The sequence below is a fragment of the Anastrepha obliqua genome, chromosome 4 (genome assembly GCF_027943255.1).
Source record: "Anastrepha obliqua isolate idAnaObli1 chromosome 4, idAnaObli1_1.0, whole genome shotgun sequence".
Classification (NCBI taxonomy): domain Eukaryota; kingdom Metazoa; phylum Arthropoda; class Insecta; order Diptera; family Tephritidae; genus Anastrepha; species Anastrepha obliqua.
Genome location: NC_072895.1, coordinates 103,320,348 through 103,347,737, shown reverse-complemented (window position 1 = coordinate 103,347,737; position 27,390 = coordinate 103,320,348). Strand labels below are relative to the sequence as shown.

General features: G+C 38.1%; 1 protein-coding gene across 1 annotated transcript; it reads left to right on the top strand.

Annotated features, from left to right (window-relative positions):
* The first annotated feature begins 3,444 nt into the window (after window positions 1-3,444).
* On the top strand, window positions 3,445-12,954 carry LOC129243929 (proteasome-associated protein ECM29 homolog). The gene is made up of 22 exons (XM_054881399.1): window positions 3,445-3,584; window positions 3,685-3,815; window positions 3,891-4,123; window positions 4,299-4,542; window positions 4,625-5,028; window positions 5,098-5,571; window positions 5,644-5,917; window positions 5,989-6,166; window positions 6,263-6,456; window positions 6,518-6,686; window positions 6,756-6,914; window positions 6,989-7,359; window positions 9,228-9,342; window positions 9,408-9,591; window positions 9,656-10,167; window positions 10,243-10,358; window positions 10,447-10,791; window positions 10,923-11,039; window positions 11,165-11,305; window positions 11,360-11,986; window positions 12,052-12,490; window positions 12,562-12,954. The coding sequence occupies exons 1-22, from the start codon at window positions 3,557-3,559 to the stop codon at window positions 12,777-12,779; spliced, it is 5,673 nt and encodes a 1,890-aa protein (XP_054737374.1). The 5' UTR covers window positions 3,445-3,556; the 3' UTR covers window positions 12,780-12,954.
* Window positions 12,955-27,390: the final 14,436 nt, after the last annotated feature.

The following is a 27,390-nucleotide window of genomic DNA, read 5'->3' as shown; positions in this document are numbered from 1 at the left end:
CCTCGGCAGGCAATGGCAAACCTCCGAGTGTATTTCTGCCATGAAAAAACTCCTCATAAAAATATCTGCCGTTCGGAGTCGGCTTGAAACTGTAGGTCCCTCTATTTGTGGGACAACATCAAGACGTTATGTATATATAATATGTAGATATATAATTGTTATGTTGCTTTCAATTTTTTCTTTTACTTAATTTAATTTAATCATTTTATTTTACTTACTTTGTTTTACTTATTTTTGTTTTATTTTTTATTACTTTACTACTTGGTTGGTTTAAGGGTGACCCCGCATCGGAGTGCCACATAGACCGCAAGTTGGGTCCGTTGTGTTGCCCTAGAGCTCATTATGTTATATGATTTTCCCACCTAACCGAGATTTTTATTGTGGATTTTGGTCAAAGATATTAATTCGTTTCGAGAATCTGATGAGAGATTCGATTTTCAGGTTCGAGAGTACTGAAAGATTGTCAATTGTTGGAGAGCCTAGAAGAGCGAGGCGACTTCTGGCTAGACCGGGACAACTGCACAGCAAATGTCTGCTCGATACTTCCTCATCTTCGTCCTCGCAGTATCTGCACAGGTCGTTTTGAGGAACCCCGAGCCGACGTGCGTGAGTGCCCAACAGGCAGTGGCCGGTGATAAGAGATATTATATGCCTTAGTTCGTGTTTCGAAAGACTTATAAGGGTTTTTGTCTGTTTCAGATTGTAGGATGGCCAGATTTGTCTGGTCGTAACGCAAGTAGTTTCCACTCGCCACCTCCGATCAGCAATGCTGTGAAATTCTCGATCAATGAGTAATTTACATGTTGAGAACGGAATGTGGATTGTGGGTAAGTTACTAACATTTGATTGCGCAGCTCCAGCTCTTGCGAGCTCATCAGCTTTGCAGTTACCTTCGAATCCACTGTGACCCGGTATCCAGATAACTTGGACAGAATTCTGAACACTTATCTCGTTAAGAGATAAGAGACAACATCGAACCACATCTGAGTGGGTATAAGAGGAGCTGAGTGCTCGAACGGCCGCTTGACTGTCGGTGAAAAAGCGGATATCCTCTAGTGATATTCTATTTTCTAAGAGAGTTTTCGCAGCATACCAGATAGCGCATACTTCCGCTTGGAATACACTACAGTAGTCGGGTAATCTAAATGATAGATTGATGTGAGGGGAATTGGAAAAGATTCCAAATCCCACTTTACTACTTAGTATTTTGTTTTTCGTTTAGTCTCATTTATTTTATGGCATTTTACGTAGTTTATTTTATTTTATTTTATTTTATTTTATTATATTATCCGCCGTAACCGAATGGTTTAGTGTGTGATTACCATTCGAGAGTGATTACCATTCATCTCAGTGCATGAAACAGCAAAGCGAAAAAGTTTTTTCTAATAGCGGCCGCCCCTCGGCAGGCAATGGCAAACCTCCGAATGTATTTCTGCCATGAAAAAGGAAACCACACCAATTATTTTTTTATATAATTTTTATGCTGTTTTTAATTTTTTAATTTTATTTTATTCATCTTTTATTATTTTATTTTTATTCGCTTCATTTTCATTTTAGTTTAATTTAATTTAATTGTATATTATTGTACAATACTAAATTATATTTTACTTTATTTTTTGCTTATTTTGTTTTATTATATTCCGTACTTGGGTACCCATGTATAAATGTGCATATACAGTGCACTCACATTAACTCGAACTAATTAAAGTTCATTTTCTTTAAGATACTGCATTTTTCAAATTATCTATTGTGTATGGCTTGCTATAAAAACTGATTAGCAACACAATTTGTTTGCAGTTAAATTCGGGTATGTAAGTATTCATTCATATTATGTTCCAAATAATTTGGCCAATAAAAAAATGTTTTTGTGGACTGGTTATAAATATAAATGTTAGCAAACTCAAAAGCGTTCCCACGACAGTTGGTTCTACGTTATCGGAACAACCCGGATTAATATCCGGCCAAGGACTGTCACTCCAGCAGCGTTCGCAGCATGTAGGGGAATAGTTATGCTGCTATAAAAACAACAACAGCAAACTTAAAAGTACTAATCCAATGCACCCAAAATTAGTTCATACGAAACTAACGGGATATTAACGTACAAATGTATGTATGAGAAGAATGTTTGCATGTTTCAAAAAAAGTGTATTCGAGTGCGCTGCGAGTGCACTGTACATAACATATGTACATAACTTTACCTTGACATATCCTTGTTTACTTTACCTTACCGCACTAACACACACATAAACACCCTCATAGAATGTACGTAGCCAAATTTTCTATTTTTAAAAGCGAGCACATGATTAAAGGTGTGCGCCCATCTGGGGATTCGAGGACTTGTGTATTTGTTATTTGGTAACCGCAATTTTGTTGCTGCTTTTTTGGTTTGATAGACGAAATCGTGTCTGTGATTGTTATTGCAATATCGATAAAACTTCATTTATAGTTTACTCCAATACGAGTGTACGCAATGCACGCCATGCGGTAAGTATACGTGAGCCTACCAGCGATTTTCATACACCCATATATGTATATGATGCATTGCCACATTGCATAGATGATATATATGTATGTATGTATTCATGTATGTATGTAAAAATGAAGTTTAGATTTTCACAAATATGTATATATTATTTATGTTTGATCAAATATTTCTGTGGCATTTACCAATTACGAATTAAAATCATTTTCAGAAACATTTTAAATAAAACTGAAAAAAATATATTTCTAAAAATATTACATTGTGTTATATAAAAACAAAAAAATTGTCTCGATATCTAGAAATATACATGAATTGAAAACGATTAAGCGAAATATCTGATTATTAAAAACGTTCGCACATTCCTGTAAAGGAATTAATCATCAAATAGTGCCCGCAGAGAGGCAACAGTTTTCCTACATTTTTATCTGCTTAACCTCCAAGCAGCCATTTAGCTGAAATCTGAGATTTCCTATCATATTTGACCGTAATGTAACTAATTCAGAGCGATCATTGTTGTCCGTTGTTGTCCGCTTGCACGGCTCAAATTCTGTCGATGTATCCAGGTAAAAAGCCAGTTAAGATATAGCACTCTCACAGCAGCTTTAATTTCTAACGTTTAGAAAGAGCTGTTCTCGTTGAAGCGTCTCAAGAAATACTTTTTATGCTCAAAGCAATGTCTGCAATGGGCTTTTTAAAGCTCTAGAAATGCCCTATAACGCTTAGATTATTGCAGCAGTTCAGTTCAGTTGGGGACGAAGCGGTGGTAGGCCTCAAGCAATCTTCTATATTTTTAGGTACTAAATATTTCCTAATAAAATTAATATCGCTGATCTATGCTATATAAACATAATAGAGTGTGTACATATGAAATTTACTCGTTAACATATTGAAACTTTCATTTTGTATTACCAGCCTATTGTGAATGACTCTTTGCCGTAAAGAAGCGTTGTTGCATTTCTAATTAGAAACAGCAGCAGGTCATGTAAACAACAAAAGAAAAAAACAAAAGAATTAAAGACACATTTTTGACAGCGAAAAGTAGACGAAATTATACGGAAAGCATAAAATATAAAAATGTCATCGACGCCAGCTGAAGAAATTGGTAAGTAATTTTACTGAAATTTGTTAATTTATATAAAATCGTCGCCAACTGAAAAACGTGCACATTTAATAATAACGTTTCCTATATGACTACTTTGCAGAATTGTTAGAACGGGTGCTCCTGCGTTTGGGTTGCGCAGACAGCGATGAAAAGTTGGAGGCTATTGTTGGGCGCTTTCTGACGCCGGTCATACTGAAGATCACCTCACCAAACGATGCAGTACGCACAAAGGTTAGCCCAGCAAGGAACTGGGATTCCCTATATGAGCGTTCTTACCACAAAATTGATTTTCAATTTTATTTTTAGGTTGTTGAAGTGCTGACGCATATTAAAAGACGTGTCACATCCCGACCGCTGGTGCAAATACCCGTGGAGGCTTTGCTAGACCAATATTCAAATTCTGGCAATTCACCATTTTTGCTCAATTTTGCTATAATCTTCATTACAATGGGGTTTCCGCGTTTGAATATCGAACAACAAAGCAAGTTGGTGCCCAAGGTGCTTGCCAGCGAGGAGAAACTTGAGAATTATCGAGACAAGTAAGTGCGCGGTTATAGAAATGTGTTGTAGTAGAACTGTATTGTAAAATTGGCAAGTAATTGCAAATATTTATTAGTATTTATATATATGCACGTCTTCAATAGATTAAATATTCATTATGAAAAACATAGAGTTGCAAATGTAAATGTATGTACATAATTGTTTTTTTTTTAGACTGTTCATGCTTGTACTACCGCTTTTGGGTGACCTTAAGTTTCCTGACGATCCAGCGCGTATAAATGAGGTTTTAAAATTAGACGATAAGCCAGCTATACGTAAATGCTTCCTGCAGCTACTACAAGACGTCTTATTGCTGCCCTATGGCGTGACACAAGATCAAGACGTACCGCCCGGCATGAGTCCGTATTCATTTAAACGCGCTGTGACCAGTAATTGGAAAGCCGAGGAGTTGGAGAAGGTTTGCAAAGCACAATAAATTAACAATGAATTCAATTTTATTGATCTCCAAATACGAAATAAAACTTCTTAAATATTCTCAGATTAAAAAAGGCATAGTGCGCTTAATATGCGCTGGTCTCTTCAAAGACATTGAAGCTTTTATTCTATTGGTCTTGGCATCATCTGATACACGTTTCAGTGTGGCTACACCGGCCATAGCCGAGTTAAGTAAAGTGTGTACTGCGATTGATTTTGCCGATCCACAAGTGACTGCGCCACTTTATACACTATTCTGTGGCAATAATATTCAGGATGTTGAACGTAAGACCACGCCCTGTTGTGCGCGTGTGCGACAAAAATTGCTCCAGTATTTGATTAAGTGTCGGGGTAAAGGCATAAATGCGCCTAAAGGTATACAGGTGATATTCGAAGGTCTATTTGGCGAGAATACCAATCAGAAGTGTAAAGTGTTGGCGCTGCAGTTTGCTGAGAATCTGATAAAAGAGTTAGTAAGAATTTGTTATAATATGGAAATTATGTAGTTAACAGTTTATTGCACTTTCTTGTTGTGTAGCGGTCCAATTGTTATTGTTTCCAAAGTGGCAAAAGTACTACTTACCGGTCTCATAAAAGTTGGTGGGCGCGAGTCGACCGAACCGTCTGATGTGCACAATGCAGCACTCTCGGCATTGGCACAACTTGCACGTACCTGCCCAGAGGTTGTTAGTCAGGATTTAAAAGTGGTATTGACATACTTCAATCATTTGGCTAATTCGCCAGCGGACATACAATCATCCATACGTGATGCGTTAGTAGCTATGGCACCGGCCTTCGCTTGGAAATCAAAAACTGCAACGGACGACGAAGATAATCTGGAAGAGAATGTACAGTTGAGTGGACAACAACATTTGCTATTAGCTATGCTTTCAGATAACGTCGAGTCGAAGCAGCAAATCGTACAAAATGCTACCAGTGTGTTTCTAACCACTTGCTATCCTGAATATTATGCACCAGCACGTCTGTTGTTGCTCTTAATTGCAGGCGAACGGTATGTGGATTGTGATATTGAATAGCATATTTCCAGAAAGTAGACGTTTATTATTTTCCTTTCTTTTTGCAGCAATCATTTGCACGACACTGTCACCACCTATTTGTATGGTGTTTCTAAAAAGGATCATGTCGACTATAATTTGATTTACTCCGTGGAATATATGGAAAAACCGAAAGACAATTTTAACCAACTTTCAACTGAACGCCGTCCAATTGTGTTGCCCAGCTTCAAATCAATCATGCAGAATGTTAAACAAATGGCTGACAGACGCTTGTCGAAGAATTATGGTTGTGTAACCATTGGTAATATTAAATTGGCATTCAGCCTAACTGTCTACGAGGAGGTAAAAAATGCGTGGAAGTTGCGATGAATGCCTAACTATTTTTGTTTCTGTTTGGTTCTTGCATTATTTAGATACTCGACTATTTGCGTCTTTGTCTGTGGTACTCAGCCGGCGCGCGTTCAGCACCGGGTGATGAAAAAGCAGCGTCCAAATTGAAGGCTTATATTGCAGAAAATTATGAAAATAGCGAACAAAATGAATTGCATCAATATGTGCAGTTTGTAAAGCGTTCTGTCGAGGCGAAAAGAAGTGAGTTGCTACTAGAAGAAGCGGAAGTGCAATAACAATGTTTTTGTAAAAATACTTCATAATGCTTGTGTATTCTATAACCTACCACTTCTGCAGGCGAGGTGAATTTGCTCTGTCTTTATGATTTATTAAATGTTGCACCCGAACTGCTTACCGAATCGCATATGCATCTACTCACGCCTTTGGCTAATTCCTTGAAAGATGTCTCAGAAACAATGCGTACCCATGTGGCGCAGGTATATGGTGTACTCTTGGCTTATGGCTGCAAGGATGATGAATTTGATATTCAGGTAAATAGTAAAAAATTTGACTTCATTGGCATATAAAACTAATTATATATATCTCAAATAGGTTAATGAATGCCTCAGAGAGCTGCCGCAAAAGTCATTGGAGAATAAACATGGTTGGATGCTGGTTTTAGGTCACGCCTTCTGTCGCAAACTTGCGCTCAAATATAAGTCTGCAGCAGCTAAGCAACTGCACGAATGGGATGTTTTCGTAAATACTGTGAAAATGATAGGTAAACCCTATAAAATAATTAAACCGAACTAATAGAGTTTTAATTGCTTATACTTACTCCTTCTTTTAGTTAAAATGATGCACGAATCACAATGGTTGCTTGTAGCCGCTGCCGTCAAGTGCATATCGATGATTGGCAAAATGGCCATAATACCAAATGTTGAAGTGGAGATTCTTGTGCCAGTGGCCAGTGATAAAAACAACGATGACGATGATATTGAATTTGAGAGTGAGTAAAGAAAATTTCTAAATTTTTTTTAAAAACCATATTTTACTGCGCTCTTGCACTTTTGAATGCTATAGCTGCTACAGCCTCCACGAAGCTCTTGATTTATCACGACATTTATACTCTACTGCGTAACGTTTCTGTGCGCGCACGAGTACGTGAGGATGCAGCGCGTTGTCTGGGCTACTTGGCCATTGGTGATGGCGAATTCTTCACTCAACGTAATTTGGATAAATTTTTATCCATTGTTAAGACGCAAAAGGACGTTGCTCTGAATATTGCCATTTCGGAGGCTTTGGTCGCCACATTGAATGGTTATGATGTAAATACCAGTGATGATTTCGCCACCAAACATACAAATAATCCATATTGTAATGATGAAATGTTCGAGAAGTTTATGATGTCTTTGGTGCGTTTGGTGCCAGAGCCAAATGTGCACTCTAGACAGGTGAGTTTTTTAAGGAAAAATGAAAGAGATAGTGGTTAAGAGTAATCTGTTGTTGTAATAGCGAAAGGTCAGTGTCAATTTGGCCACTAGGAATCCGAATAACGTAGCAGGCTTACTTATTGAGGGCTGCCCTCTGTTGTATTGTATTTTTAATGCCGTGTTCACTGTTAGGCTACGTTTTAGAAGCTCAACAAGAAATAGCAAAATAGTTCCACTGACTTCTGATGCAAGGTACGGTAAGGCCGCCGAATGGGTGCGTGACTACCAATCGGCGTGCGTAGGTTTGAATTTTCTTGCATGAAACATAATTGCGGTCACCCCTTGGCAGCCAATGGCAGGCAGCAAAAGAGAGCGAGCTAAGAAGATATGGTCATATGTTAAAACGTGTACGATCGCAATAGAAGTCTGGACAAATTGATGCAAAATATGTGAGGGTCTGTTAAATACGCCAAGAACAATAGAAAATAGTTGGCACTGTTCATTCGTCGATAGAAAAGCATGCAAGCAACATAACTTGCCTCGACGTCGGCGAATATGCACCTCGGGTTTTCCTGAAGGAAAAGCAAATAAATTTATCAGGAGCAAATAAATTTATCAGGATTTAGACAGAACACTTACCACCTTCCTAAATTCCCGACCTCTGAATGCCCTCACGAAGTCTAACCACGGAGTCTATTGCAGATGAAGGGCCTCAGCTACCTCGAGGGACCCACTTAATTTTGGCACAATTGCGTTCTGGATACTGTAGCAGACTAAACTCCTACATGACCCCGACATACTCAACACATGTCTAGCATGTGAAGGCACTCCGCTTTACACTAACCACCCACGTGTCCCATCAAACCTACTTACCTAGGAGCTTTTCGCCATAACGGAAACCGTAGAAATCATATCCAAAAGAGGGTTCGAGAAAGTAAAAATTAAAATAATTTCGGACAGCCAATCGGTTCTCAAAGCCTTGAATAGCTTCACATTCAAGTCAAAAGTCCTAATAGAGTATAACAACGCACTCAACAAACTGGCCACTTATAATCAGGTCTCACTGATTTGGGTACCAGGACATGAGCGACACGAAGGAAACGAGAAGGCAGACTTTTATGCCAAAAAAGGGGCAGAAAGGCTATTAATTGGACCAACCCCATTTTTCGGCTTTAACAAAAATTATATAATACAGGAAACCAAAAAATGGATCAAAACTATTACAAAATCAGGGAACACTGGAACGGCACTAGCGGCCTTAATCACTCCAAAATGTTTTTGAACTTCAATGCCAGCAGAGCAAGATCTGCTCTAACCCTAGATAAAAAGGTCACTTACAGGTTACTTTGCCTCTAATAAACACTTAAACACAATAGGATTAACTAGTTCAAGATTATGCAGGTTCTGCTGTGATGAAGAGGAGTCTATGGAACACTTAATCACCAACTGTGAGGCATTAGGCCACAGGAGACACAGAATCCTGGGCTGGTACCTACTAAAGGAGGAAGACCTACAAATGCTCCCTCCTAAGGAGCTGGTTCGATTCCTCGGTGTACAAAATAATTATAATTAAGTAGTAGGAGCGCACAATAGATCAATCTGGTCGCAGTGCATAAAAGCCTTAGCCTAACCCGTACAACCATTACCATCACTACATTGTACTGAAAGAGTTTAGTAAGCTGCTACAACAACCACAGGAGCCCCAATAGATGATGTCAATAATTTTATAAAGATTAGACTAATGTAACCCCCCTTTCCTTGTGATTGCGAAGACCGGCAAATGTTTAAAAATACTGCTACGAGAATAATAGCCCAACCTTTACTAATTTCGTTTATACATCTAAAACCAATTGTTTATACTCGTACTATTTTTTCTCTCTCCTTCAAAGGCTACTTCTGTTTGGCTGCTGGCTTTGATCAAGAACTGCAGTCATCGCCAAGCTGTGCTCAAAAACAAAGAATTACTGCAATTTGCATTCACTGAACTGCTCTCGGATGATAGCGGTAACTTTTGGAATTTCAAAGTGGTGCATTTTAATTTATTGCATTTATTTATTTTTTGTTCAAAGAATTTGTACAAGATGTTGCTTCACGTGGCTTGGGACTGGTCTATTCGTTATCTGACGCCAACAGCCAAAACGATTTAGCCAATTCGCTTTTAGATCAGCTGATTGGTGGCAAGAGGCAAGTAAATAAAGTCAGCGCAGATACTGAGCTTTTCGCCGAAGGCATGCTGGGCAAAACGCCTACTGGGTAAGTTAGGGCGCGAGCCAAAAACTATACAAGGAATAATCATGCACTTACTATCACTACTCAGCGGCAACATAACCACTTACAAAGAGCTCTGCTCACTCGCTTCCGATCTCAATCAACCCGAGATGGTCTATCAGTTCATGCAGTTGGCCAATCATAATGCCGCCTGGACAAGTAAATTGGGTGCCGCATTCGGTTTGAAATCGATTGGCGCCGACTCTAAATCTAAAATGCAACCATACTTGGGCAAAATTATACCGCGTCTGTATCGCTATAAATATGATCCGACGCCGAAAATACAAAACTCGATGATTTCCATTTGGGATTCGGTGGTCAGCGATTCAAAAGAGGCAGTCGAAAAATATTATTGGGAAATTTTAAGAGAAATTTTGAACAATTTAACTTTCACCGAGTGGCGTGTGCGCATTGCTTGCTGCTTGGCAGTGCGAGATTTGCTCAAGCGTCCGAATGGTTTACGTCTACGCAGCGACGAAAAGAAACTGGATGCCATAAGACAGAATAAGAATGCGAATGAAGCAAGTAAGAGTGGCGTTAGCGCTATGGATGTGGATGCGGGTAAGTAACTTTTTAGAAATAAAATTTTGCGTTTGGCTGATTTTCAACTAATGGTTGTTTTTGGCGCACTTGAAGATGAAATACCCGAGCCCGAGTTGCGTGAGCTTTGGGCGCAACTATTTCGAGTCATGGATGATATACACGAGGGCACACGTTTAGCTGCACAAGGATCCGTTATGTTTTTGAGCAAAGTAGGTTTTTTAAACTTCATATTTTCCATAATTATTTGAGACATATTTTTTTTTTATTTGATTTGTTTATCTATTTTATTTGCTCTAGCTTTGTGTTTCGGCTGCTTCCTCGGATCACGGCAAATCCGGGTTGGCAGTAGCATCTTCTATTTTACCGCTATTACTACAAACCGGTGTCACACACACTGTTGCTGAAATACGTAAAGTGAGCATTCGAACGATTTCCGAAATGATTGACTCGTCGGGCTCCTTAATTGCGCCGCATCTGCCCATGCTGATACCCTGCCTGTTGAAAGCCACTGGCGAAGTGGAGAACTCTAAGCTGTCGTATTTGGCGACTCGCCTGAGCGCCGACAATGAAGCGCAAGAAGCTGTGGATACAGTGCGCGCTGAGGCAGCCAAATCACATCATACAGTGGAATCGATTTCTAAGGTAGGAAGAATCTTGCTTGAAAATTAAAAAGGAGAATAATTTTAGAACAGTTAGCGGAAAGATTCAGATGTACAGCATTCGCTAACAATTTATGAGGAAATTGTTGAAAATTGTTTTGCTCTTCTTTTCAGTGCATGCGCTACATAGACTACAAAGTGCTTGAAGAGATGACCCCGAGTGTTTTGGAGTTGATCAAAACGAATATTATATTGGGCACTAAGATAGCCTGCGCTCATTTCGTCTGCTTGGTAGGTGTATGCCAAAACTATTTTTGGTTTTGATGGCAAGCGTACGTTTGCAATTTATTTCATTGATTTAAATTCATTGACGTCCACTAAAAAAAATATAAAATAAAAACACAAATCTATTGTAGATAAGCATTCGGGTCGGCAAGGACATGTCACCGCTTGTGGGAAAATACCTTGCTGCTTGTTTTGTGGGCTTAAAAGATCACAATGCCACTGTGCGCAAATACTATGCAAATGCGGTGGGTCATTTGGTGGGCATAGCCAAGGTATTTTATACTAAAAATAACAGAAGTTTTCAAATAATAAAATCGTTTTTACAGGAGAAGTCAATTAAAAACTTATTCGTTAAACTCGATGAACTTTACATGGAAAATCCTTCAAATCGCTCTGTTCCACTCACAATTCAAGCGATTAATAAGCGCCACAATGAGTTGTTAAAAGACTACCTGGACGATGTTTTGCCGCTTGTATTCTTCGCCAAACACGAGGAGCCTGACGATGAGAACAAATCCAACATTGAGTTGTGGAAAGAGATGTGGAACGAAATCAGCCCCGGCGATGCCGGCATACGTATGAATTTGCATGTGATAATACCCAAATTGGAGAAGTCGCTAGAAGAGGCTAGCTGGCTGCGTAAGGCACAAGCCGGCAATGCCATGCACACGATTGCCATGCGCCTGAGTGGCACAATTGATGAGGCTGATCGTTTGCGTTTAATCAATTTGTTGCTCAGCGAATTGCAGGGACGCACTTTCAAGGGCAAGGAGCGTCTGCTGCAGGCTTTGGCAGCGCTGTGCAAGGGACTTGATCGCCGTCATGAGATTACTGCGCGCATAGTGGATGCGGCGATGCGCGAGTGTCGCAAGGAAGAACCGCAATATCGCACTTTGGCGTTGCACGCATTGGGTGATATATTGGAGGAGCTGGAAGTGGACCGCTTTGAAGAGGTGAACATTCAAACGCAAGTTAACTTAACAAAGTCAGCTAAAACATTTTTTTTTACTTCAAATAGGTGTACAATATGATCTGGTATTTACTCGAGGAGAAGGAATTGCGCAAAGATGAAAACGAGTCGATTGGTGAGAAGAGCTTAACCGCCGACGAACGCAACAAGCGCGCGACCATTTTCAACAAACTGAAGGAGACCGTATGCGAAACGCTGGGCAAGTCATGGCCCAAAAATGGCGTTGAAACGCAATACAAGTATCAGCTGCAATTTGTTGAGCGCTGCTTGTTATGCTTGCGCAGCAGCACGCGCCCCGTGCAGGTGAGCCTGTTAGGTGCACTCTGTAAGTTCGTTGAGCGCTTATGCGTTTTCGCAAGTGACAGCGTGCCGCCCACGCTGGAAGGCAACAAGGAGAAGAAGGTTAAAATGGACAATTGCGAGACCCGTGACACGATTGTTGTGAAAATCTGCAATCAAGTGTTATCAGCGGTGATTTATGCGTCAGGTGAGCTCAGCAAAAAGTACTGTGAGGCACAATTATGATTGCTTGCTTAATATGTTGGTTTCTTTGTGTAGCGCTACCTCATACTGGGCTCAAAAAGGAATCTCTCAACATTGTATTAGTGCTCATTAAACGCTTAACCGATGCCAAAGATATGAAAAATCTAACGTTGGTGAAAACTGTATTCGAAGAAAATTTAGTAAATTTCCAAAAGGACCCGACACCGGAGGTGCGTTGTCGTGTCAACGACATCGAGGAGAAATTTAGTAAATTTTCTTTCAAGGATGACTGAAACTACAGGCGGACATAAGAGGGCGCATTTTATTTTAAAGCTATGTGGCACTGCTAAATATGGCGTTGGCCGCTAAAAACACTTCTATAAAAATACACAGAAATGTAATAACAAACAATTAAATCGAATTGAAAATGTTTTTTTCATTAATAAAATGTTTCAATCATTAATAAAACCGCTTTTCTTTTTCTAGTTTAGGTGACAAAATCTCTGGGATAAAGACGCGAAGGTTGTAATATTAGTTTTGTTTAAAGAAATTCTTACCTCAGCTTACTAAACTGGGCCTTTTAAGGGGTTATATACAGTTAGAATTTCAAAAAATCGATTTTTTTTTTTGTCTTCATGTATTAATATTTGTTGTTCTACAAATGGGGGAACCTAAAGTTTCAAGCCGACTGCGAACGGCAGATGTTTTTTATGAGAAGCTTTTTCATGGCAGAAATACACTCGGAGATTTGCCATTGCCTGCCGAGGGGCGACCGCTATTAAAAAAAAACTTTTTCTTCATTTTGGTGTTTCATCGAGATTCGAACCAACGTTCTCTCTGAATTCTAAATGGTAGTCACGCACCAACCCATTCCGCTACGGTGGACGCCTGTGTGGATTAGATGGTAATATTTTAGTAGGTTGCGCGCCACCAATCGATATGTTGAGATTCTCGATGGCATTGAACGAGAAGTTTTTGGGCGGTGAAGAGGTAAAATTGGTTCGATGAATAGAATGGAGAGGGTGTATGGGCAAGTGCCAGCAGTCAAAAGTTCAACTTGTTAACCGGAGACTTAATTTTAATACCACGCCGAACAAGGTGGCTTTTATGCGCACCACCAATCGATACTTGTCAACGGAGCTTCGCGGAGTTTCATTTTGATTGCAGTTTAACACTCAAAAGTGGATACAATTCGTGCTTGTGTTGGTTTGTTATGGAGTTGCATCGTATCCATCTCTATATTAGCTCTCTCGGACGTCGAGAACGACAACTGATGGTCTAACTCGTCTAACAAAGACTTTTAATTGTTCAGTTAAAAAATCGACTTGACCCAGTCATTGAAAGCAAGCAGTCTTCATTTCGTTGTCGCTTAAAAAGTCGTGATTGCCATTGTTGTTGTTGTTGTAGCAGCAAACACATTTCCCATACATGTACGGAGAGTGCTGCTGGAGTGACAGTCCTTGGTCGGATATAAGTATAGTAAATCCGGGTTGTTCCGGCAACGTAGAGCCGACTGTCGGGGGAACGATTGCCGTCTGCTTAGTTGCTTAGAGACTGTGAGCGGAGGATTTGATCTTGGACACAAAAAGGAAACAATTTATTTTTTATACGCTAAGTTTAGTAATCTTATTACAACCGGGTTAGTAGTGGTATTTGGCCGTATCTGAGCGGTGATCTATACTCGTTAAAGTGAATTTCGTGAGACAAACTCTAGAAAAATTAGGTTTAAAGAATGTGGTATCTGCTGTGGTAGCCACTGAAAATAAATATTTCTTTAAGCACAAGGCGAGTGGTTTGAGGTCAGGTATTTTTATTTCACTTTTTTTATTTTCATTATTTCTTTAAAAATGGATTTCGTTTTTCGATTTGTTTTTTTTTTTGTTAATTAATTTTTTTTTTTGTTAATTAATTTTTGTTCTAATTTTTAAACTTTTTTATTTTCTTTGTATATTTTTTTACTTATTTTTTTATTTTTAAATGATTTTTTTTAATTTTATTTACTTTTTTTAAATTAATTATCGTTTTTTGTTACTTTTAATTGATTAATTTTTGGTTTTGAATTTATTGTATCTTTAAATTTGGCTTCGGTTTTTTTAATATAATATTTTTTAATCTAATTCGTTTTGTTAATTAATTTTTTTTGTTAATTATTATTATTTTTATTAATTTTCGTTTTTTTTTTTTGTTTATTTCAGTTAATTTATTTTTTTGTTAGTTCTAATTAATTTATTTTTTGAGCCGAAGGTCCTGGCAGCCAGTGCTTCTTTTTTTACGTGTAAGAATAATTGTATTACTATTTCACGTCTGTAAATAAATAAATAAATTTTTTTTTTAATTTTTTAACTTTTGTTTATGTTTGTATATTTTTTATATATTTTTTACTTATTTTTTTGTTTTATTTTTAAATGAATTTTTATTTATTTATTATTTTAAATTTAATTTATTATCGTTACTTTTAATTACTCAATTTTTGTTTTTGATTTTATTTATTTATTTTTTTTCTTTATTTTTTTTTTAACTTTTTTTAATTTTTTGTATTGTTTCCTTGTTTTATTGTGTTTATTTTTTTATTATATGTTTCTTTTTTTGTTTAATATTTTCGGGACACACTTTATTTTATCAAAAGTGAGACAAACCACGTCCAGTCCGTACGTTCGAATGTTCTCAAGTTTGCTTTAAAAGAAATGGAGCAAAAAATTAAAATTCATTTACAATAAATTAAATAAAATTCATGAATTTATAGTAATAATTAATTCAAATATAAATGTGTGTACACATACATACATATGAGAATACATACACGCATATATGACTGATAGGAATTTCTGTGATTGATTGTTTTTATAAAAAATTCAAATAAATTATTATTCCTACAGAGTAATTATCACATTGACAGGCCGTTCACACGAAGCTCGTGAAAAATATCATATGGATTTTTATTTGCGTAGGTGCGCATGGCGACACATATACATACGTATGTATATACATAATAGGTACGATGGGATGCCAATGGTAGCGCAAAATCTTGATACCGTAATTTCGGGATATTTTTAACCCTCCGTTGGACCAGTTTTGTAAAAGCCTCGATTGGGCACCCGGGTTTTTCGACCTGTTCGAGTATCCTTTTCAAAAGGTTGTATCCATAAATCGATAGAAAATTAAAATTTACGAAGCTACTTGGAGGCTCAAGTCGTTAGTTATAATAGAAATATGTTAAATTCACGTCCAAAAAGCCAGTTTCACCAGACCCGGCAGCCCAATAAAATAACAAATGTCTTTTTAATTAGTAAAAATTCGATAATTGAAAACATTTAAGCACACAATAAACTAAAACCAATTAAAATTGAAAATAAATTGATTTTAAAATTTACGTATTTATTAATACAGTCAAGTATTGCATCACAAATAACAATGAAAATAAAAAAAAATTGACCACAAATTAATAAAATTTGTAACAATAAAATCTTACTCAGTTCGACTGAGTCAAATAAATTTTCACAATGCTGTATAAATAAATAATAAAACAAGTTTCTTGAAAATTAAAAATCGTTTATTCTAGTAAAATTTTGTGATAAACAAGTGTTCACTCCTTTCAGTTGGGTATTTAAAAAAGTTCGGGATCTGGAAAAAACTGAAATTGACACCTCTAGCATATACGTAACTTCTGTTCAAAAAGTACGTGGAATTTGTCAGTAAAATGCAAACAGTTCAAGTATTCAATTATATTTATGTTAATCCTTTCACACATTTCAAGGCTTCCGATCTGTAAAATATTTTCAAGTGCTGATTTTGAAGCCACCTGCAGCTTTGTGTGCGGATGCTTCTTTAACGCTTCCATTGTCTCACTTTCCGTGATTGGAGCAGTGGGAGTATTAAAAATGCTCATTCTTGTCAAGTACACAGATGTAATACCATATGCCGTGCGGCTGTATAGACTTGCGCGTGACTACTATTCGATTGCTTTGAAACCCACCATAGACATGAAACATCAAGAGGCAAAAAAATGCTGTCTAAAGCGGTCGTTTCCCGGCAGACACGGGCAAACCTCTGAGTGTATTTCTGCCATTAAAGCAACAAAGCTACTCCGAAGTCATTTTGGAATTTTGTAAAATCTAAAAAGTCGAGTTCGAGTATACCTGCTCCGATGATGTTGAATAAAAAATTAGCACGTACACCTGCTGAAGTAGCTAACTTATTTGCAGACTTGTTTATGTCTAATTATACAGTCCTGCGAGGCACAGTTTCTAACTACGAAAATCATTTTTTCTTCCATTTTTAGAAAAACGTGTAATTATGGTAAAATTCCAACCATTTAAGAAAGAACCCGTAGATAAAGATTTATTAAGAATAATCTCTAGAGGAATTGCTAACGCTGGACAATTCTTAACCCAAATAGCTGAAAGACTATCGGCATATGTATGTGATGACGGTTTGAGAGAAAGCATCCACTTGTAAGTGTCATCAGATGTGTTGTGCAGATTGCCAAAATTTAGAGATGAGGATATCTCGGACAAAAAGTCAGGGGATACCTGATGAGTTCATGAACTGAAACATAACACAGGCCTGCGAAATCTCGCTTTTTTACAGTTTCTAAAACCGCTATGGGTGTTTCTTGAAGGTTTTTTTTGTGCTGAAAATGCTCCAGCACGTCAGAATTTTGGCAATTTGAGGTTAAATAGCCAAAAAATGCAGATTTTGGCTATTTTTAAATTTTTTTTTGAGCAAGGTAAAGGTTTTTTTAATTCAGCTTTAAAATCCATTTTTAAAAATATTTTTGCGATTAATATAAAAAAAGTTATACTATTTTGAATTCGCTCTTTACAGGGGCGTTAGAGAGTTAGAAAGGTTGAATTTGCATATCTAAAAGTCTCCAATTCAAAATAGAATAACTTTTTTATATTAATCGTAAAAATATTTTTAAAAAAGGACCTTAAAGCTAAAAAGTAGTACTTTGCGATGCCGTTGTGGAAAATTAAAAAAAACTTTACCTTGCTCAAAAAAAGTTTTTAAAATGGCCAAAATCTGCATTTTTGGCTATTTAATTTTTATATTAATCGTAAAAATATTTTTAAAAAAGGACCTTAAAGCTAAAAAGTAGTACTTTGCGATGCCGTTGTGGAAAATTAAAAAAAACTTTACCTTGCTCAAAAAAAGTTTTTAAAATGGCCAAAATCTGCATTTTTGGCTATTTAACCTCAAAGTGCTACAGCATTTTCAAGGTCATATTCGTTTTCAGCATAAAAAAATCTTCAGGAAACACCCATAGCGGTTTTAGAAACTGTAAAAAAGCGAGATTTCGCAGGCCTGTGTTATGTTTCAGTTCATGAACTCATCTGGTATCCCCTGACTTTTTGTCCGAGATATCCTCATCTCTAAATTTTGGCAATCTGCACAACACATCTGATGACACTTACAAGTGGATGCTTTCTCTCAAACCGTCATCATATACATATGCTGATAGTCTTTCAGCTATTTGGGTTAAGAATTGTCCAGCGTTAGCAATTCCTCTAGAGATTATTCTTAATAAATCTTTATCTACGGGTTCTTTCTTAAATGGTTGGAATTTTACCATAATTACACGTTTTTCTAAAAATGGAAGAAAAAATGATTTTCGTAGTTATAGGCCGGTTTCCAAGCTATCAATCAACTCTAAACTGTTTGAATGCATTGTAACGGACAAAATTTATTTTGCGATTAAGTCTTTAATTAATCCAAACCAACATAGTTTTGTAACTGGCTGTTTTGCAGCTACTAATCTTGGTGTTTTAGCGAATTTTGTATTTCATCGTTTTCTAAAGGGCTCCAAGTTGATTGCGTCTACACTAACTTCTCTAAGGCATTTGACAAAATGTCGCACGAGATTTTAGTAAACAAGTTGGCTTGCTTGGGCTTTAACTCCACCTTTCTGCAATGGCTTAAGTCATATATGACGGACAGACGGTGAGTGGTAAAAATTTTTGGAACCACTAGTTGCTACTTCAGGCGTTCCCTAAGGGAGCATCTTAGGGCCACTTCTTTTTGTCATTTTTATCAATGACATAGGTAATGTTTTACTTTTTCTAATTTCTTGCTCTTCGCGGATGATTTAGAAATCTTCTCATCTCTTAAGGACTCAGTGGATGCTCAGAAGCATCAACTCGACTTAAAAAATAAATATTAAAAAATGTTTTCATTTTACATTTTCGAGGTGTCAGTGCATTTTCAACACATCCCACACCAGAGTCTAAGGATCTTGGAGTATTATTCGATACAAAATTTTCCTTGAGTCCTTCAGTGTCTACATACATTAATTTTATTCTTTCAAAATCGTATTCGGTTCTAGGTTTCATCCGTCGCAATACAACTAAATTTTCTAATCCGTATACCTATAAACTGCTGTTTACATCTCTTGTTCGTTCTCACCTAGAGTACGCTGTTATCATTTGGAGACCTGACGACCAATTCTCTTATAATATATAGTAGAATAGAACGCGATAAAAAATTTTTTTTTTAAACAAGCATTACATTCCCTCCGATTTGAGCTCCCTCGACTAAAGCTAATTAATCTAGAATCTCTTGAAAGGAGAAGGACAGTCCTTTCACTTTCATTTATTTGCAGTGTAGTTAATGGCATCGTCCACTGTCCAGATCTACTTTAGCGGATAAGCATTAATGTTACCCAAAGAAGTCTTTGACATTTTTACCCTTTCTATGGGGAAAACTTTAACACTAAATTTGCGAGTAATGCACCCCTTGTCGTGTGAAGGGAGCCAAAAGTTGTTATTTACTACAATTCCGAGTTCTTGTGATGCACATTCTTCCTATTTGCTCTTCGTTCTAGCGGAAGGTATTTGAAATGCACCACACCTCGAAAATGACTATATGCGAACGATGAAGGCGACAAAGAACATTTTAATTTTGTTTGCGACATGCCGATGATAGTTGATTCATTTCGAAATTACATTGATAAACCAGAGCCTTGTTAACGGTAATAACGACGTTGATAATATCTTTGACAGTCCACAGAAAACATTTATTTAGCGACAGCAATACAACTCGACTTATCCTCAAAAAATTGTGCACAGCGCCATGTACCGATACGAGTGAGACCCAACATCAGCAGATATCTCCCTGATAATCACAACGATCGAAGATTTTGAAGTACCATTTTCTTAACTTTTTCGACCAGTCACAGGCGTAGATGAACGCCCAGTACTAGGCAAATAATCAGTCGCTGTGCGACCCCTTTTTACCACTCACATACGTATGCTTCGACATTTTCTTGAGTCTGTGCAGGCTTCCGTTAGCATTTTCAAGGCTCTCGCATAAATTGTTTCATTAGAAACACAAAATTTTATATGAAATAGAGTCGACATAGCGAAATCAGCGGACTGCACAAATCTTAACGAAGTTATTACGCACGCACTTTTTGACAGATTATCTCAAAAAGGAACGTGCACACAACTAGCAAATACACCAGCTTGAAGGTTCGTTTAAATCTAGAATGCCGATTACTTTTCGATCAGAAGGTGTTGATGTAAATTAATATAATAAAACACATTGGTGCGTGCTGATCTCATCAGGAATAAGCAATACCTGTTTGATAAATGATCATCTTTGACATTTAGAAATGTATCTTTAAGTAAAAAAACAGGCACCACGTTGGCGACCGATATTTCATTCCTACTTAACAAAACTATTAATTAGTAACTGTCTGAAAAAGTATAATAGAATAACCCCGAGAGAAATTTTCTGAGATGAAAAATAGGTATTTAGCGAGCGGAGCTTTTTCATGGCAGAAATACAGGAGTTTTGCCATTGTCTGCCGCCGAGTGACCACCAATGGAAAAGACGTTTTTCAATCAATTGCTGTTGCGTGCGCAGAATTTCGAGCCTGTACACTTCCGAATAGTAGTCACACACAAAACCATTCGGCTGCGGCGGCTACCAGATTGAAATAACCAGCTTTAAAAATCCAATGAGTCACCATTTAGAGAGTCGAATGACCGGAAAGTCTAAAACTGTACTGGGCTACCTAACTGTGCCAACAGGCAGAATCTAGTTGGCTCAGATACCGGACAAGTTGTCGTTCACAAATGAAAATGCTTGAGAAGTTACGTTAAGCATATTAGTGAATATTTTTTTCATTTAGTCGAGTCAAATCGTATAGAATTTTGACGCCGAGTGTTAATTCTATATTACCATCAAAACAATAAATGAAGATAGAAAAGTCTACTGAGAAATTGAAGCCGCGAGGGTATATAAGTTGCGTGCAAAATAAGCATCCACTCTGCAGTCCATATAGGGCTTCCAATGATTTGCTTTCAATTCTAACCCAGAGCACTCTCTCGCTGACGATTACGCGATAGTGGTGGGAGACCATGACGCAATTTTTGACACCTTAGACAAGTGATCGACCAGGTTCATTGTCTTTTTGCAAAGCATAGTATTCGGTACCTTAAGCTTCTTAAGCTGGCGTGGATTGGCTCAATACTTAGGAGCGGAGTTATAAACCCGGCCGTAGCCACATGAATTGTATAGTTAGAAAACCACCAAATGAACTCATAGAGAGGTAAGAATATGGTCCTAGCAGAAACCTGGCACCGAGTAAAGAAACAATTGGAAAGTAATTGAAAAACTACAAAGCTTCGCATGAGTACTGCAACTTAGTCACGTACCAACTCGGCGGCCGTCCGTTACAAGCCTTCATTCAAACGCAAAAAAAACTCAGGAAGTTAAGTAAATCTGACAAATAAAAGCCAGCCAGCTATGGACAAGCAACGACATTGAACCGAATTAAAAGCGGACTGAGAATGGGGTCAAAATCTACCAGCATTCTGGCACGGACGTAATTATCTTTGACTGAAACTTTCGGTCCAAGCATCCTTTGCATCTTTTGGAAAGTAAAAATGGAACGCGTGGTGACTGATAAATATATTTTTTTTCTTGTTTTTTTTGGTGGTGAGATTGAGGTCACTACTACCTGTGTGGTGATTCCACTAAAAATATCCCTCCTCTTCTCTTGGATTTTTCCCTCCACCCAGGGACTGCTTCCGCATTGCTTCGAGGTGGAGGGCCAAGACGGCGTCCTAAGAAGGACACTTACTTACTCACCCTGCGTCCAGGGTCGCCTGTTTTGAGAAACCTATACTCAATGCTCTTCAGCATATCTAGTTTTCTTCGTCTATCATCATTTTCTCGATAATTTCTTGAGGTGTAAACACCCTAATAGCTCGTTACAGACCTGTTCTCTCTACGTTCCACCTTTCGCATTTAAAGAAGGTGTGCCCCGCATCATCTTACTCAGTATCTCCATATATGCAGTTTGGTTGGCTCACTTTTCCCATTCGCCACAAATACTTGCGAAAGGACCCATGTCCGGACAAAAACTGTGTGAGGTAATAATTAACCTCACCCTGCTTTCTTTCTACACACTTTTTTAGATCGTGAGCGTTTGAACTCTAATATCGGAGAAGCGTGGTACTGGGATTCCTTTGTTTTTTGCCTCCCATCTCCGTGTGCGCTCTTGTGCTAGAATATCTATAGGGATGGTTCCGCTGATAACTAACACCGATGCTTCAGATACTGTTCTGTGTGACGAAGCCACTCTGAGAGCGCAGGTGCGTTGCACAGATTGCAGGCTGATAGATAGATGGATTCGCCATCTGCACCGATGGCTTGGGAATGTGTTGGAAGACTCGGTCTCTAGTCAGTAGAACTGCGGAGGAGAAGCCTATAGGAACAACCTACTGTTTCGAGTCCGAACGGCAGATATTTTTTATGAGGATCTTTTTCATGGCAGAAATACTTGAATATTGAAGGTGGCGTCTTCGTAAAATAGTTGCGTAGTTTTTCACGATTTTGACAAGTCTGACGTCAGGTTCCTTTCCAATACAAAACTAACCAAAGGAGGAGAAAAAACATGTCTGTGAAAATTCAATGAATAGCTTGGTATTATTGTGGTTTGTGATATTTAAACTAAACAAACTAACGAAAACAATATGCTGCGTATTATATTGTGAAAGCACCAATTAATATAGGGTGGGCCATGTGAAACTTGCTTTTTGAATCGGCTATAAAAAAAAAACTAATCAATATTTTAATATTTTTTCAAACGTTTTTTTTATTTTAAAGATTGAAAATTGTCATTTATGAATGAAAAATAATATCGTTCAAATGACTGCCACGACTGGCTTTACAGCCATTCGATCAACACAATTTTTAAGCACATTTTCGATATTTTGGGCTCTAATTTCATGAATGGCAACTTCGATTTCGTGTTTTAAAGCATCCATCGTCTCTGGATGGTTCGCATAGCATTTGTCCTTAATGGCTCCCCACAACAAATAGTCCAACGGGCTTAAATCACGGCTCCGAGGCGGCCAATTGATATCGGAATTCAAAAACGGTAGCCAAAAGTTTGAGTGTAACTTTGTGTGACAAGTTGCACCGTCCTGTTGAAACCAAATGTCGTCCATGTCATCCTCCTCAATTTTTGGAAACAAAAACTCGTTGAGCATGCCACGGTAATGCTCGCCATTTACTGTAACCGCGGAAGAAGAAGAATACTTACCACTTTGGAATTAGGTTTTCAATATTTCCCAATTTTGTTCAAGCGTATAGTGTCCCATTTCGTAAATGTCAAACCTTTAAGTAAATTATGAACACATTTGACATGTCATTTGTGATACCATTTTCAAAAAAATAGGTGGTTCGAAAAGCAAACGCTATATGGCCCACCCTGTATAATGCCTCCAAATGTAGTTTTTTTGCATTTTTATGCGAAAGATCCCTTGGCAAGAAAGTGTGTTTTTGTTTTTTGGTATGCGGACCTGGGAGGTGGAACCTTCTAAATATCAGTATGAGACGACTCATACGTATGCCCGATTCACATGCGGTATTCCCCGGCTCTTTTTGAACTAAGTTTCGTAGTGCCTACGGACTAAACCACCCCATCGCCTCGCTGTTCTGCTTTTTTCCCCTCGGTATTACCAGTTAAGATATTCCTTCGAGGGGGCAGGATGTGTTTATTCACTCATTTGTCTGCGTTCATTATCATCATGTCTCAGCCTTCGCATAATTGTTGAGGCTACGTTACAACCACAGTTTCACGTTTCTTCACATTCTAGCATATATTGTACTAGGCTAGCAGCTGTCATGCTCTCGCCGATATTTGAGCGCCACATGCTTCGTTCCCCATCAAGTCTAGGGCATTCTCAGGAGTTTCATATTTCCCTTGGCAGTATAGGCAAAATGGGGAGTCTGTGAGCATGTATTTGTACAAGTACTGCCTGAAACAACCATGGCCATGCCCTGTGTCAGCATGAAGTTAACGTTTCCATGTGTTCTCCGGATCCATTTCTGTATGTCGGGATCATAGTGAAAGTGGTTCTTCCCTTCCCACTATCATTGGTCTGCTAAGTTTGCAGAGCGAAATCATCATCATATAAAGGGTTTTTCAATAAGGGCGGGTAGATGTTGAAATTGAATAAAATGGAATTTGCTGTGTGGCACGTAGCGCCGTCCTTCTGGAACCACATGTCGTCTAGGTCCATATGGTTCAATATGGGCCATAAGAAATTGGAAGGGCCACCACGTCTACCGAAAAATGGGCGCAATGCGCGCAACGTTTGCGTTAATGAACACTCATTTTGATAATAAAGTTTTATCATTTGAACGTACTATTCAGTCGTGTAACTTGCCATGATGATTTGGCATAAACAACTGAATAATAAACAAAAGATTTGACAGATGTCACCAAAACAAAATGGTTGCCACAGGGCGCCAAAATCGACCCGCGCCAATTGAAGAACCCTTTATTTTAATTTTATTTCGAGGGGGATTCTGCCTGCTATTACCCCTGCTGCTTCGTCAGTTATGGTCCTGTAGCCTCTAATGATTCTAACATTGCATAATCTGTACACCCGTTTAGCCTATCTCAAGTAGTTAGGATATTTCACTACGTCAAGAAAGTCGGTGTGTGTGTGTATATATATAATTTTGTTGTGTTTGGTGGTTTCTATTGCTTTCGCCTACTCTTCCTCTTCTCAAGCAAATAATTCCCTTTCCTTTTGTTTGTTTATTCATGGAGCCGGACGACACAGTGAATTCGGACGGCGCAACCTTGTATTCTATCATCCTTGAGGTAAAAATTTCCGCTAGTGGAAAATCTTTCTCGATAACTTTGTTGTTCCTTTCGCATGCAAATTTTTCATCAAGCGAGCAGAGTCTAAGCATAGCGAGCAGAGAGGTGGCGAACAGAAGGCGCCTATTGAGTTTTTTAATTAATATATTTACAGTTAATCACTTATAAGCAGCCGCACTTAAGTACTTTCTCAAATATTATTCCAATTAGAAAATAAGTGAACTTATCTATAATATTAAAACATACGTACATATGTATGTATAAGTATATGCATAAAAATAAAATTCTTCAAAAGGTAGATAATTTGGTTAAACACATGCACACACACACACACAATTGACATTGTGACATTGCGAAAATGAACCATATTAGTCACCGTAATTAAATTGGTTAAGCAGCGATGACAATAAACAGAGAATGACGATCTTCTCGTATCGACTGAAATGCATGGGTGTGATTTTGTACTAAAGGTTAACCTTTAAGCCCCACCTACAACAGACGTTGTCCGATTAATGCAGTCGGCCCTTATTGTAGAGCGGTTCATTTCTTAAGAGAGCATCGCAAACTGGCTCAATGAATGGATCAAGTCAATAGAACTCGAATTTTTCGTAAGAGGTATCCGTATGCTGCCTGATAGATGAAGTAAAGTTGTAGCTTCCAATGGCACATACTTCGCATAATATCATGTATTAATTACAATACTTGTTTAAATAATTAATAACTTTGGCTAAGAAAGGACGGAAACTTATTCCCATGCCCAATATTTATGGAACGCCTGCGTTTCAATCATCAAAGTGACATATTAAAGGCAGATATTAGTGAAGAGTTTTCGCATACGGCTTACAGAGGTGCTGCAAAGGTATAGCCAATAAAAATTGAGCAATTCGTAAACTCCCAAAACAATGGGGACCGACTGTTCATACGAGAATTTGAGTCATTGGCCACCAGGAAGCACCACCCGCCACACGTAATGATTTGAGCCGCTGTAACCGCAGATGTGCGCTCTCCAATCGTTTTCATCGAGCCTGGCGTCAAGGTAAGTGCGAAATATTATCGGGAAAGTATTTTGGAGGTTGCTTTGAAACCGTGGGCAGACAAAAATTTCGGTCGCAGATTCTGGACGTTTCAACAGGACTCGGCATCGTCTCACAAAGCTCTAGTGAACCAAGAATAGCTAAAAAACAATTTTCCGAACCTTATAACGTCCACACAATGGCTCTAAAATTCACCAACGGGAATGCGATGGATTATTCTCTTTCGGCTATTTTGAAGAGCAAGCTCCGAACTAAAAGATTCACCAGTCTCGATGCGCTGAAAAACGCCATTGTCCGCGAGTGGGCTAAAATACCTGCAAGTCACATTCGGGCAGCTTGCGATTCGTTTCTGTACCGTCTCATGGCCATAGTCAAGGCAAAAGGTGGTCATATCGAGCAAAAGTAAATGGATTCTTAATTTTGTATTATTTCCACACATTTTTTAAATTAAATAAAAATAATTTTCCAAACTAAATTTATGGCCTTATAATTGGTTACACTCCGAGTGCCGGACCTAGTAAGTAATATGTTAGTTTGTCGAGCTATGTCAGCTGGTCAACAAGAGTACTTAGACTTGCTCGATTGTGTTACAAAAGTGAGTCAGTGACTCCCCGCATTTCCCAAGTAGTTTCGATGTAAAAGTGATTGATTATATTTCATAACAATTTGCACTGTAAGTATGCTTATAAATTAATACATATCTACGCACGTAATGCGGCAATAATACGTTTAATACTCCAACCAGAAAAACCGCTTATCTATTCAGAGATGCAAGACAAACAATTTATATATGTATTTCTTTTCTTTATTTTTTAAATACACATCATTTAATGGCTTAATTGTTTGCAAGCTAAAATTAAACAAACAAAAAATAGAAATAGATTAGCACTGCGGTACTCCGCGCTTATTTATTGATATCTCTAAGAATATTTATGTTTTCAGAAATCACTACGCATGCCCTGCAGGGAGCACAATTTTGCAAGCTGCTTTTTAACAGTTTGTCTTATAAAGGGTGGTTAAGTTTCAAGAGCCGGTGTTGATTTTGAATAAAATACATCTTTTTTAGGAAATTATTCTCATATCTCTTTATTATGATAATATTGGTATGGTTCAATTACGTATGGAATAAAATATTGGCACACCTCCATCCGATTGTCCAAATTTTCGCTGACGCTGGGGCAAAATTGAGGTTCTACGCAGTTAATGTGGCGAATTATCTCATCCTTTAGCTCTTGAATTGTTGTTGGCTTATCCACGTACACCTTTTCTTTCAAATAACCCCAAAGAAAGAAGTTCAACGGTGTCAAATCACATGATCTTGGCCGCTAATTGACATCGCCGCGACGTGAGATTATTCGGCCATCAAATTTTTCGCGTAAAAGAGCCATTGTTTCGTTAGCTGGATGACAAGTGGCACCGTCCTGTTGAAACCACATATCGTCCACATCCATATCTTCCAATTCGGGCCATAAAAAGTTCGTTATCATCTCACGATAGCGAACACTATTCACAGTAACTGCCTGACCGGCCTCATTTTGGAAAAAATGCGGCCCAATGATGCCGGCAGCCCATAAACCCCACCAAGCAGTCACTCTTTGTGGGTGCATTGGTTTTTCGGCAAACACTCTTGGATTATCATTCGGCCAAATGCGGCAATTCTGCTTATTGACGAATCCACTGAGGTGAAAATGTGCCTCATCACACAAGAAGATAATTTTCTTCGAAAATTGGTCATTCACTGTTGCC

Bases quoted from the DNA above. Each gene is read 5' to 3' on its own strand.
- LOC129243929 (XM_054881399.1), top strand. From the start codon at position 3,557: ATGTCATCGACGCCAGCTGAAGAAATTG. The intron at 5,572-5,643 runs GTATGTGGATTG...TTCTTTTTGCAG, and splicing joins CTCTTAATTGCAGGCGAACG to CAATCATTTGCACGACACTG. The intron at 11,987-12,051 runs GTGAACATTCAA...TACTTCAAATAG, and splicing joins AAGTGGACCGCTTTGAAGAG to GTGTACAATATGATCTGGTA.